At 42.6% G+C, this 14,664-nt stretch overlaps 2 protein-coding genes across 2 annotated transcripts in view; one reads left to right on the top strand and one right to left on the bottom strand.

Moving 5' to 3' along the window:
- Nucleotides 1–14,664, bottom strand: part of LOC307157633 (membrane-spanning 4-domains subfamily A member 4A-like) — a gene marked incomplete at its 3' end in the record, with an annotated part of 283,411 nt that overhangs the window by 111,190 nt on the left and 157,557 nt on the right. The window lies entirely within an intron of this gene.
- LOC307157813 (collagen alpha-1(VIII) chain-like) lies at nucleotides 6,859–8,538 on the top strand. The gene is made up of 4 exons (XM_079869763.1): nucleotides 6,859–7,226; nucleotides 7,402–7,452; nucleotides 7,558–7,692; nucleotides 7,893–8,538. The coding sequence occupies exons 1-4, from the start codon at nucleotides 6,917–6,919 to the stop codon at nucleotides 8,171–8,173; spliced, it is 777 nt and encodes a 258-aa protein (XP_079725889.1). The 5' UTR covers nucleotides 6,859–6,916; the 3' UTR covers nucleotides 8,174–8,538.

Below are 14,664 nucleotides of genomic sequence, written 5' to 3' on the forward strand. Positions count from 1 at the left end.
CAGCACGCTTAAGCCCAGGCATATGACACCGTGATCGTGGCCTTAAAATGAGGATAGGAAACGACTGGATCCAGAAACACACGGTTTGAATGACATCTTGAAAAAGACGCAGTGTCAAACCGTGTATGCTCTTTCAGGAAAACTGCTCTCTCTGGTGACGAGTGTACAGGGTTATGGCCACGGCTACACAAGCAGGACGATAGTGCAAGCCTGATGTGAGCACTCACATTCTCATTGAAGGCCCAACCTCTATCAGCTGATTTAATCAGCACACTCTTTGAAGACGCAACGTTCGAACTATGAAAATAGCTGTTTTGTTGGCTCTCTGTGAGATCGTGGCCAGCGTTGTCTTTCATTGTAATCCAACACCAGCTTTGAAGAGGCATTCTCCTGAAGAAGCAGACTTGTTTTCTTCTTTTTTGAAGTTAAAACACTCTTAGACAAGATTGTAGAGCAGGAACAACCACTAGGTTTCAAAGCAAAAAGCAAATATGTGACACACATATCTCCCTCCTCCCTTCCTTCCCCTGATTTAAGTCACTAAAAGTTCACTAAGATTGTCTATATATCACATATGATGTATCTTGTAAATCTATTGGTTTTCCTTTTCATGTTTGGTATCATTTTAAATGTCTCAGTGCGATTGGTAAAAATGGTCTATTTTCATTGCAGTCATTGGTGTTATGAGAAAGATTGAAAACTTAGGAGAATTCTGTTCTCTTTGGGTGGTGTCTCTTCAAGATATCTGATAATTCTCTCCTCTCCCCTGAAACCAGGTGTTACCCCCTGGGGTACATGAATTGACCCAAAACAACTCTAAAAATATTTATACAAGCCTTTTGTTCTGGTCTGGGAATATAATGGAAAGTGGCAGAGCAGTCTTTGGGAACCTGTAACCAGGAAAAAAACCCACACAGTGCTGTGTCAGTTACCCCTTTTCCACCAAGGCAGAGCTGGTGCTGGTTCGGAGCCAGAGCCTAGTTTCAAATCGGTTCTTTGTTTTTCCACCGCCAAAGCACCAGCTCCGAACCAGTAAAACTGGTTCTTAAGTAGCACCAAATCATTGCAGGGTCTAGAACGGAGCCAAGAAAGAACCGCTTGCGTCAGGGGCTGGGGGCGGGGTTACCGTGACCAACAAGACGAATAGAAACTTGTGACCGCCATTTTTAAATAGCAGCTAGTCGAGCTAATAGCAGCTCGATTATAATATCCGTCTATGTAAGTTACGGCGAGCTGCACGAACGCGTTGGATTCCGATGTATTTTTGCAAACCCATGAGCATCCATAGTATTGCAACGTCCGTTATTGTTGATGGCTTGTTCGAGATGCATCGGAGCGGCGAGGACCGATCGGAGCTGCGGGAGTGTTTGGAGAGCATACGACTCCTTGTGCTTTTAGATCGCTATCGCAGTGCTTTGATGTCATGCGGCGATCGATCTGCGAGAAGCCGATGCATCTCGAACAAGCCTGGCGTGTTTGTGTTTGGCGCTACCGCACTAGCGGTTGCTGGGCAACATGAGACGTATACAGTGACGTAAGATCTGGCTCTGTTGTGGCTCTCTAGCCGGTGGAAAGGCAAACCGGTTCTTAGTAAGCTCGTCAGTCGAACCAACTCTGAACCAGCTTTGGCTCTGGCTCTGAACCAGCACCCGGTTCTTGTTGGTGGAAAAGGGGTAAGTGTTTCCCCAAGTCTTACACTTGGTACACACTCACGTAACACTGAGTGTCTCTGTCAGGTCAAGTCAAGTCATCTTCATTTATATAGCGCTTTTAACAATGTAGATTGTTTCAAAGCAGCTTCACAGAGATAAACGTATAATTTAAGGGTAACAGATTGTTTTGGCTTTATAGCGGTTCTTTAATAAAGTTATATTCCAGCTAAAGTTAGTTTTGATTGATTCGCTTCCGTCGCAACAATCATTTGTTTATAAATTAGGGGCCGCTAAGACGACACCATTCTCTCTATACAGACTTTAAACGCGAACCTGTGAGAAACGCTGATGGCGTTCACATGTGCATTAAGAATTGGTTCTATAGTTATGTGCGTTTGAATATATGTGCGCAGGTTTGTAATTCCCTACAAACCAAGCCTAAACAAAGTACTGGTGTTTCCTTATAATTTTTGATACAGAATTTAATTTAATTTTATCAATTCGGGGTAGATACGCGAATTGAGTTTCCCGACGATGCTTTATCTGTAGAGTAGTAAAGGGATCCTCCATAGGGAGAGACTAGTTGGCGCTTCAGCACTGCGTTGTCATCGGGTCCAGGCGCAGGTCCTTCATCAGATCTGGATACGGCCTGGATCCGGCAGGCTGCGGGAAAACCTCGGGATAAACAAAGACACTAAAATTAGCGCAGATGCCATTCTTCTTATGATGTAACGAGTACATCAGGATTTATGGGAAGTGTTCCCGGTTCCAGCTGACCTAATCTATGCAGCCTAACATTGAATTATAGAAGTTTATAATGTATTATGTGAATGCTAGGTCAAAGAGATGTGTCTTTAATCTTGCTTTGAACTGACAGAGTGTGTCTGCTTCCCGGACAATGTTTGGAAGACTGTTCCAAAGTTTTGGTGCTAAATAGGAGAAGGATCTACCGCCAGCAGTCGACTTTGATATTCTAGGTATTATCAACTGGCCGGAATTTTGAGATCGCAATAGACATGAAGGACTATAATGCGTTAAGAGCTCGCTCAAGTACTGCGGAGCTAAACCATTTAGTGCTTTGTAAGTGATCAGCAATATTTTAAAATTGATGCAATGTTTAATAGGGAGCCAGTGCAGTTTTGACAGAACCGGGCTAATATGGTCATACTTCCTGGTTCTGGTAAGAACTCGAGCTGCTGCGTTTTGAACTAGCTGTAGTTTGTTTATTAAGCATGCAGGACAACCACCCAGTAGAGCATTACAATAATCTAGCCTTGAGGTCATGAACTAACTGTTCCGCATTTGTCAATGAAAGCATATGGCGTAATTTAGATATATTTTAAAGATGGAAAAATGCAGTTTTACAGATACTGGACACGTGACTTTCAAATGAAAGATTGGTATCAAAGAGCACACCCAGGTTCCTAACCGGCGACGAAGACTTAACAGAGCAGCCATCAAGTGTTAGACAGTATTCTAGATCAGGGTTTTTCAAAGTGGGGGCCGCAGCAAGTTGGGAAGAAAAGCGGAAAAAAAGTTTTAAAAAATTATATTTATATAAAATATTAAATATTTGCTAATATGAGTATTGTTATGAAATAACATTATAATAATTTGTTGTATTGCCTATCTGAACATTATACTTTTAATGCTAATCTTTTAGAGATAAACTGATTGATCGGCTAGTGACAAGAATTGGCCGATTTTCACGTGACTTTCAGTCTGACATTATGCCGATTCAAATGCACTCGGGCGCCGCATGAATAACATTGCGCAACATCAGCATCACACATGCACACAGAACGCACATGTAGGAAACCTTGTGAATTACGGCCGTTTCAGACCGTGAGCGGCGCGTGAGCGGCGCGTGAGCAGCGCAAATTTTTTTCGGCGTGCATGTTCAGTGAGTGTATTCACACCGCGAGCAGGAGCAGCGCATGAGCAGTAGTGAAGCGGAGGGTTTCGGCGCCGAGTCTATTTTTGCTGCGCTGCTCACGCTCAATTAAAGTGAAGGCACACTTTTGATGGACAAAATAAATATAAATGAAAATATAAATAAATGTGTTTGAACAAGAACTGGAGTAGGATTTTTGTCTTGAAAATGAAGACAAAAATATTTATAGAAAATGTATCCATTTAAACTTGTTTTTATTAATCAGTTTGGGTAAAAGTGGTGTTTTATTATATATATATATATATATATATATATATACATATATATAAATATTTGTGTGTGCTGTAAAGTGGTTAGAAAAAATGAAATCAGAATCGGCTAAAATCTGTATCGGCAGGTCAAACTCAATGAAAAATCGGAATCTGCCTTGAAAATTGTAATCGGTGCATTTCTATAATCTTTCTGGTATCAAACACCATCACATAATCTGATGTTCACCTAGATGTTTTATTTATTTATTTCTACACGTGCCATAGTATTGTCGATGGGTTCAATAACACATCCTGCAACAGGGGGGCCTTGACCAGAACCTAGTGGTATTTGGGGGGCCTTGGCATGGAAAAGTTTGGGAACCCCTGTTCTAGATTATTAGGCGAGGAAGTTTTTTGTCCAATAATTAGAATCTCTGTTTTTTCAGAATTTAGTAGTAGGAAATTATGAGTCATCCAATTTTTTATATCAGCTATGCATTCCGTTAATTTTGTGAATTGGTAAGTTTCGTTAGGTTTTGAAGAAATATAGAGCTGAGTATCATCGGCATAACAGTGAAAGCTAATTCCATGTTTCCTAATGATATCTCCCAAGGGTAGCATGTACAGAGTGAACAGCAGCGGTCCTAGTACTGAGCCTTGTGGTACGCCATACTGAACTTGTGATCGATAAGACATATCTTCATTTACTGCTACAAACTGATAACGGTCAGATAAGTACGATTTAAACCATGCTAGTGCAATTCCACTAATGCCAACATAATTTTCGAGTCTATTTAAAAGAATGTTGTGGTTGATAGTATCAAATGCAGCACTAAGATCGAGTAACACTAATAGAGAGACACAACCACGATCGGATGATAAGAGCAAATCATTTGTGACTCTAACGAGAGCAGTCTCAGTACTATGGTACGGTCTAAATCCTGACTGGAAATCCTCACAGATATAATTTCTTTCAAGAAAAGAACACAGTTGTGAAGACACTGCTTTTTCTAATATCTTTGACAGAAAAGGTAGATTCGAGTTCATAAAGTCATTGCTGCTGTGTTGCTTGGAAATTTCTGGGCTTGAAGCTTTCTTTTTCGTTAGTTTAGACACCGTTTCAAATAAATACCTAGGATTATGTTTATTTTCTTCTAATAGGGTTGAAAAATAAGCAGATGTAGCAGCTTTTAAGGCCTCTCTGTAAGCAATCGAGCTCTCCTTTCATGAAATGCGAAATACCTCTAGTTTTGTTTTCTTCCAGTTGCGCTCCATTTTTCTGGCTGCTCTCTTAAGGGCCCGAGTGTGCTCGTTGTACCATGGCGTTGGACTATTTTCTTTAATCTTCTTTAAGCGCAACGGAGCAACTGTGTCTAAAGTGCTGGAAAAGAGAGAGTTAAAAGTTTCTGTTGCAATATCAAGTTCAGGAATGTATTGCTTACTCTTAGAGTCATCTTTGAGTAATTGATGTCATGTATTTATTATTTCTGAATTGGCTTTTAATCATTTACTTGTGTAATGGGCATGATACATTTTACATGACAAATAAAATGTTACATTTGAATTATTCTGCATTATTCTGAAATCATTATTCATAGTAGATTACTGTGCAGTCTGGTGTTTCTGCAAAGCTACTCCAGGATAGATCAAACTAAAGAATGAAGCATGGAGCACATCATTAAGGAGACCTTACGATTTCTGACTATCACTGACTTAGCACGTTGCATCTTGCAACTATTAAATTTTTTTTACACCTTTTGGGAAGCATAGGGCGACCGCTTAAGGGTAAAATTGTTTGCAGTGCATCCTCTGACTATTTCAGAACTGGTTACATTTGTGATCGTGAGCGCACATTCGCGGCGTGACGTCACAAAGCGATACCGGGTCCATAATGAATGAATGAATGAAAATATGGGATACTCAGAATGATCAAAGATCTAAATTAAGTCATAATCAATATTTATGATTATTTTCTAATAAGAAACACAATCTAAATTTGATTATCATTTGAAATTGGAGTCAGATTTAGCGTAGGGCTAAAGTAATATTGAAACTAAATTCTAATAAATAAAGTGAACTTCACTGGAGCTCTGAAAAGACATACAGGCATTATACCTTCGCCCAGACTTTTTCTCCTTTGGCTTTTGGCTTGCTTAGTTGGGGAAAATTAATTTAATATTCAACAATATTATTGAGATGCCTGCATTGACACCATTATATGAGAGCTGCACTGAGTTGGACGATGACATTACAGTTTTTTCCAGAGCAGGTATTCAAAAATGAACCATCACTGAACTTTCTTAAGTGATACTTTGCTATTTTCAAAGTGATACTTTGCTATTTTCTTCTAGAAAAAAACATTATTCATTATTTCATTATTTTCCTGTTATCCCTGTAAAGCTGCTTTGAAACAGTCTGTAGCCTATTATACAAAAATATAAATAAAGGTGACTTGACTGCTGATCTATATAAATATCTAATAATAATAATAAACTTGATTTTATATAGCGCCTTTAAATGTTACTTCTCAAAGCGCTTTACACAGACAAGGATACAATGAGAAGGTAAAATGTTAATCGGAAAACAAGCAAAATAAAACATCAAAACAATAAAACTCAACATGCAACTAACATACAAAATACAAAATATACAATCAACCAATACACTGCTAAATCACATAAAAGCAAGTCTAAAAATATGAGTTTTAAGCAAAGATTTAAAAGCACTAAAAGATTCAGCATGTCTAATCTCATATGGAATAGAGTTCCAGAGTTTTGGAGCAAGGGAAGAAAAAGCCTGGTCACCCATAGAGCGCAAGCGAGTTGAGGGAACAGTCAGAAGTCGGAGGAACGAAGATCACGCCTTGGAGTATAAACAGTTAAAAATTCAGAAAGATACTGGGGTGCTAGGCCATGCAAGATTTTAAGTATTTTAAAATCTATTCGAAAGAATCTATACTGAACCCGGAACATCCCTTTGATTATGAATAACCATTAACTACTTGTTTTTCTGGAGAAATGTAAATCATTTATAAAAGACAGTAAATCAGGACACTATAAAAGGAACATGAGAGGCTGTGAGGATGAAGAGCAAGAGCTGGAAACAAACATCAGTGAAGAATGAAGGGTTTAGTATGTTTACTGCTGCTGTTGGAAACCTTTGTGTGTGTCGTACAGCATCAGGTAGATGGAGGACTCAATGAGAATGAGATCAGTCAACAGCTCAGATCTGAGGACGGAAGACAGAATCCACCTCAAACAGACACTTTGAGAGATGAAGCTTCAACTGACAGCCAACAGACCTGCGAACCAAGCTTCCCTGACATCTATGCAGCGCTGAGAGAACTGACCGCCACCGTTACAGAGCAGAAAGTGAACATCAGAAATTTAGAGACACAACTGAGGGATGAGATGAACAAGAAAAATGATGGTACCTCACCAAAACATTCACTCTTTTATCAATGATCCTCAAAGTAAAACCAATGGAATACATTGCATAATGTAAATGTTAGTGTAAAGTTGAGTGTATAATGTGTAAATTGTGTTTCTATCTATTACAATAATCAGTGTAAATGTCATTTAACAGAATCTTTATTCCTTCACAGAAATTTCAAATCTTACTCTGGGTCAAGTGGAGTTGAGAAAGGAAAATAGAGGTGAAAGTGTGCTTGAATGATGTTAAATTCAGTGTATTCATTCTCAGTGTAATACAGTAATATCACAATTGTAATCGCAATATTGCTTATGTTTTTCAATAACAGACAGAGAAATAGCTTTTTCAGCGGCACTGGTGCAATCTGGCGGTAGAAATTATATTGGTCCTTTTACCACTGGAATCACACTAACCTACAGGAACGTCTTCACAAACATAGGGAACGCCTACAACCCAGTTACAGGTAATTAACAATGAAATGAGTCATAAAACTCAGTTTATAGTAATGAAAACCCTTCTGCTCCATTCAGACCCCTCTACAGTTGTGTATGTTTTGGAGAATTAAATGATCTGCCATCTTTCAAAACTATTACACAGTGTGTTTGCTGATTAAGTGATCATACAGGAAACCGCTCATTCTGTATCTCTTGTTATTTGATTTAGGTGTTTTCACAGCCCCACTGAAAGGAGCGTACATGTTCAGAGTCTCTGTATTTGGTATTGGCCCAACTGCAGCAACTGCAGACATTTATAAGAATGAAGAGCGTGTGGTTGTAGCACGTGCTTATCAGCCTGAGCAAGGGTTAAACTCCTCTAATGGAGTTGTGTTGATCCTGGAGGTTGGAGATGTTGTCTATGTGAGACTTTCGTCTGGCTTTAGGATATCTGATGACCAGTATAATCGCAACACTTTCAGTGGTTTCCTACTGTTTCCTTTAAGATAACAGGAGCTTTGTAGAATGTGATTCCAATAATTATGAACCTTCAGCGTATGATTTAAGATGGAAATCATGAAGAATCATTAACATATAAACCTGTATTAATGAGGACTAATGTGTGTTTGAAATTTGCAATAGATTACTGTATGAAAGTCTGAGCTGTCTATACATGTAAGTTTGTTTTAAGAGATTCAGCACTGAGACAGAACCCATGAATATCACCTGTGACTCAAAAGTGATTTGTTAAAGCAGTAAATCTAATAATGTTAAATAATATATTTTTAAGTATAGTTTGTTGCTGATCCTTGATCTGTATCTCGTCACCCTACATACATAAATAAATAAGAGAATAAAGAGACAATGTGGCATTTTCTTTTCCTCATATTTTCATGAATATTTCCCCAACAATGCATGATATCATGCTTATCGATCAAAATAACTGACTTTGTGGTGGCAATTTCCAGACATTTTTAAGAGTTTTATTTATCATTAACCGGATTATGTATTATGTTAGATGCACAATAGTCATACAGCACGATAATCGAGGACATAACTGGAAAAAGGATCAGGGAAGGCAAACGATAGGGTCACAGGCAGGGAACAAGAAACAATAGTCAGTAATACAAATAAGGTTCATACACAAGAAGACAGTCACTGGAATAGAACGCTCAGAATGGCAGCCGGGTCAAACTATAGTTCACGAGGAGGTGTGTGTGTGCCTGGCTTAAATAGCTGGGTGATATGAGACATGTTCATGGCTAGGTATGTGGGCTCTTGGGAATTGTAGTCCACGGTTAATACTCTGGAGAGTGAGACCTCTGGTGGCCGATCGAGGGATCTCCAATGGAGTTTGTAACAAAAATAATAAACAATTTAAGACCTTGAAGGTATTTATGACATAAAAACTTGTTTTTGTATTTTGAAAAGAGATTTACAATCCAAATTTTAACTTGAATGTACAGTACGGCATGATTCAGGCTTAGACTTTCTGAAATGATCAGAACAAAGATAATTCTATTACGTAAAAAACAGTGAATTTATTTAAAAGAAAATATTACAGATACATTTGTTTTAAATTACTAGTTCAAGATAATTTAGTTTTTTAATTAGGATTTTATAACATAAAACGTCTCTGGTTACCAGGGCCGGAGTGGGGCCACTTTTCAGCCCGGGAGTTTCAGGCCCAAGACCGGCCCACTTTTTCCATGGTGGAATTCCAAATTAGCACTTTTTCTAAATTGGATAAATGAAGCAACAGTTCAGCTCGTACTATTGTGTAGTTAGTATTAATACCATGGGTTAACAAATAATGTAAAGGTTAAATAATAAGTCACTTAGACTTTATAAGAAGCAATTACAACTTTATTTCACACAATTCTGACTTAATATCACAATTCTGACTCTATATCTTGCAGTTCTGACTTTATAAGCAACTGCAACTTTATTTCACGCAGTCCTGAATTTATATCTTGCAATTCTGACTTTATAAGAAGCAATTGCGACTTTATTTCACACAATTCTGACTTTATATCTTGCAATTCTGACTTTATAACACACAATTGCGACTTTATCACACAATTCTGACTATATATCTTGCAGTTCTGACTTTATAAGCAATTGCGACTTTATTTCACACAATTCTGAATTTATAACACACAATTGCGACTTTATATCACACAATTCTGACTATATATCTTGCAGTTCTGACTTTATAAGCAATTGCGACTTTATTTCACACAATTCTGAATTTATAACACACAATTGCGACTTTATATCACACAATTCTGACTATATATCTTGCAGTTCTGACTTAATAAGCAATTGCGACTTTATTTCACGCAGTTTTTCTTTATATCTTGCAATTCTGACTTTATAAGAAGCAATTGCGACTTTATTTCACACAATTCTGAATTTATATCTCGCAATTCTGACTTTATAACACACAATTGCGACTTTATATCTCGCAATTCTGACTTTATAACACGCAATTGCGACTTTATATCTCGCAATTCTGACTTTATAACACGCAATTGCGACTTTATTTCACGCAATTTTGACTTTATATCTCGCAATTCTGAAAAATAAAGTCAGAATTGCGAGATGTAAACTCGCAATTGTGAGATAAAAAGTCGCAATTATTTTTTAAAATGTTTTATTCTGTGGCTTAAAAAAAGCTTCCATACCTCCTGGCCTCTTCCTCCCATCCATCCTCCCTGATGCGTACCGTTACTGCAGGGCCGGCCCAGCTATCGGTAGGCGCCGGCGGTGCCGCGGTAGCCTACCTGAGAAAACGTTTTGGAAAAGACCTTTCTTTTATGTCTATGGAAAAGACGGACTATGGACCCAACCAACTCTATAGGAGGGGAGGGGAGAACTCCCTCACATGGTACAACCCATGCAGAGGCTGCGCGCTGCGGTGTCAGAATGCAAAACGTGTGTAGCCTCCTATGTAACTAACGTGACATTGAAATGTGAAAAAAAATAAAATAAATTTCCTCGACCGGCCCAAAAGTGAAGCGGCCCACCGGGAATTCTCCCGATTCTCCCGATTACCCACTCCGGGCCTGCTGGTTACTTACGTAACCTATGTTCTCTGAATAGGGAATGAGACGCTGCGGATAGCGCAGTGGGATATTCTCTGAATGTGCCGATTGTCTGAAGCCCTATAGAATCACGCCGATTCATTGGCTGATGGCGCCCGCGCAATCTGGCTCCGCCCCGACGCTCTTACGTCGCATCATTACATATTCGCGCGCGCCATCTGCTCCTCAGATTTCTCTGCCGAAAAGAAAAACTGTCAGCAGCGCGAGGAGCTTGGCAGCTAACGCAGCGTCTCGTTCCCTATTCAGAGAACATAGGTTACGTAAGTAACCAGAGACGTTCTCTTTCATAGGTTCACTCAACGCTGCGGATAGCGCAGTGGGAACGGACTACCAAACTCGCCAAGCTAGAGCGCTTTCAATGACTGGTACATAAAGAGACAACGACCAAGATGAGTTCAAACAGAAAGAACCTGGGAACCCGGGGTCATGTCAAGATCCAAATTATAGAACCTTACAAAAGTGTGCGGAGAGGACCAGCCTGCCGCAACACAAATGTCCTCCAAAAGTGCTCCTCTAAAAAGAGCTTGAGAAGATGCCACACTTCTGGTGGAATGTGCTCTAACGCTAAGAGGTGAAGGTAAGCCACGCACCTCGTAAGCCAACGAGATAGCTTCTGTGACCCAGTGAGAAATCCTCTGCTTTGATGCAGCAAGCCCACGGCGGCCAGCACCGAAGCAAACCAGAAGCTGGTTAGATTTTCTCCAACCGCCTGAGCGGTCTACATATATCTTAAGAGAACGAACTGGGCAGAGCAAGTTAAGCTTCCTATCTTCCTCAGAAGAAAATGGAGGAGGGTGGAAAGCGTTAAGGTTAACCACCTGCGAGCGGAAAGTTGTGGAAAGAACTTTGGGGACATACCCTGGTCTCGGCCTCAAGGAAACCTTGACCAAGCCAGGAGCAAAGTCCAAGCAAGACTCGCTAACAGAAAGAGCTTGTAAGTCTCCTACCCGCTTTAATGAGGACAAAGCCAACAAAAGAGAAACCTTGAGCGTCAGAATCCGCTCCGGAGCTGACTCCAAGGGCTCAAAGGGAGCCTTCGTCAAACCCTCTAGGACAACAGAAAGGTCCCATGAGGGAACTCTAGGGGAGCGAGCCGGTTTCAGGCGCTTAACCCCACGCATGAAGGCCGAAACTAACCTTAGTTTCCCCAGGGGAATCTCGTCCGATTCCCTATGTGCTGCAATAGCTGCGACATAAACTCTGAGAGTGGTAGCAGCTGCTCCAGAAGCAAACTTCTCCTGCAGGAATTCTAGTACTGAACCAACAGTGCAGTTAACTGGAGTTAACAGTGCAGTTAACATGTGCTAAGCACCATGCCTCAAAAACCTTCCATTTGGAAGAATATAGCCTCCTTGTAGAAGGGGCTCTAGCACTCGCAATGGTCTCCTGAACGTCAGTTGGGAGATCAGAACTTAATGATAATGACCTCTGATCGGCCAAACATACAGCTTCCACATGTCTGGGCGAGGATGCCATATCCTGCCCTGCAGCTGGGACAGCAGGTCCTCCCTGACCGGGATCTTCCAGGGGGAAGATTCCAGCAGAGGAATTAGCTCCGAAAACCATGGCTGAGACGGCCAGAACGGAGCTACCAGGAGGAGGCTGACTCCGCTCTCTCTCACTCTGGCCAAGACCGCCTGGATCAGTTTGATGGGCGGGAAGGCATAGAGTTTCTGCGTTGGCCAAGGGTGAGCGAACGCATCTATCCCTAATGGAGCCGGGGGACTCAGGGAGAACCACAGCGGGCATTGGGACGACTCTTGAGATGCAAAGAGGTCCACTTCCGCCTCTCCGAAAACCTCCCAGATCAGGGCCACTGTCTGGCGGTTCAACATCCATTCTCCCGATCTGAGTTTCTGCCTCGACAGAAAGTCTGCTGCGAGGTTCAGAACCCCTGGGACATGAACTGCTCTCAGAGATAGGAATCTGCTCTGAGACCACAGGAGAAGGTGACGCGCATGCCTGTCCAGGGTGCGCGACCGAGAACCCCCCTGCCGGTTCACATGAGACACCACTGCCATGTTGTCTGTTCTGACAATTACATGGTGTCCCTCCAGAAGAGGGAGAAAATGATGCAGAGCCAGAAAAACGGCTCTTAACTCCAGGCAGTTTATGTGCCAAGAGAGAGTCTCGCCAGTCCAGACCCCACACGCTGGTCTGCCCTCGAAAACTGCTCCCCAGCCGGTGAGAGAGGCATCCGTCGTAATCATCTGGCGACGAAATACCGCACCCATGCTGACCCCTTTCCGAAGAAAAAGAGGGTCCCGCCAAACTGACAGGGCTCGAAAGCAACTGCGCGATACCTTCAGTAGGCGAAGGGTTGGCCCGGAGGGCCGAACCCCTGAGAGCTTCATCCACCACATGAAGGGTCTCATGTGGAGCAGGCCCAGCGGTAGCACGGAGGAGGCCGCGGCCATCAGGCACAGCATCCTGCGGCAAGTGCCCACAGACACATGATGGCCTAGCGAAAAACGGGCCAAACATGACGTCAGACTGGAAATCCGTGCAGGAGCCAAGCGGGCCTGCATGAGAACGGAATCCATGTTCACCCCCAAGAAAACGGTGCTTTGAGCCGGAGCAAGAACACTCTTCTCCGAGTTCAACCTCAAACCGAGAGACTGGATATGACTCAGGACGATGTCTCTGTGGTGGGTCACTAGCTCCCTGGACTGGGCTAAAATGAGCCAATCGTCCAGGTAATTTAGAATACGGATGCCCTGGAGCCGCATAGGGGCCAGAGCTGCATCCATACACTTTGTGAATGTCCTCGGGGCCAGAGCGAGGCCGAAGGGAAGGACCCTGTACTGGAACGCTCTTTCTCCAAAGGCGAACCTGAGGAACTGCCTGTGTCGCCGTACAACCTGGATGTGAAAGTAAGCATCCTTTAGGTCTACTGTCACGAACCAATCCCCTGGCCGAATCTGAGATATGATAGCTTTCAGCGTCAACATCTTGAATTTCCCTTTGTAAAGGGCGAAGTTCAGTCGGCGGAGGTCCAGTATGGGACGCAAACCGCCGCCCTTCTTCGGGACCAGGAAATAGCGGCTGTAAAAGCCCCGTTCGGTTTCACCTGAAGGAACCTCTTCTATTGCTCCTTTGAAAAGGAGGGATGAAACTTCCTGCTGAAGTACAGAAGCCTGAGTGGCGCTGTCTACTACGGTAGGAAAGACCCCGTTGAAACAAGGGGGATTGCGGCAAAACTGAAGAGTGTAACCGAACCGAACTGTGCGAAGAACCCAAGACGATACCCCTGGTAAGCGCTCCCATTCTTGAAAGAAATGTGAAAGAGGAAGAGGGATGTTGTAATGCAGACGACATACCTGAGTGAGGGTGCCGTGTTGACGTTCGTGAGGTAGAGAAGTTGACTGTGCAGGAGAGCCCTTGGCATCCTGACACGTGATGGGAGGCATCGATGCTGGGGTCATGGTGACCAGGTCCGCCCGCTCTGGAGGAAAGCGAAAAGTACATCCGAGAATGCGACCGGCAGTTATAGAGAGTGTCGGGGGTGAGGGGAGAAAGCAAAAAGCGTCTCCTTCCTTCCGCGCCGGGCTGAGTAGAGATGGTGAAGAATGGCCTGCACTTCGAGACACTCTGAGTGGCGAAGGTGACAGGGCAAGGAAAGGAGAGCTGGGAGGTGGGCAGAAACGCTTGCGCGGTCTGTCCCAACCTTGAGGAAGCAGAGGAGCTCTCCTTTTTCCGACCAGAGGGTCAGGAACGGCTCTGGGCCGCCGGAGCGGTCGGTTTGTCGGGCCGCTTCATCTGGAGGCGCTTGTGAGGCCGTTGACGGGGAAACGGGCGACCGCGGGCTCCCCAAACCGTGGAAGGTGGGGGATGCACCGCTTCACTCCTCCTGGAAGAGAACTCCGGTCTAAAAGAGGGATGTTCTCTGGGTCG

This window comes from Squalius cephalus (genome assembly GCF_949319135.1).
Source record: "Squalius cephalus genome assembly, chromosome: 4".
Taxonomy (NCBI): domain Eukaryota; kingdom Metazoa; phylum Chordata; class Actinopteri; order Cypriniformes; family Leuciscidae; genus Squalius; species Squalius cephalus.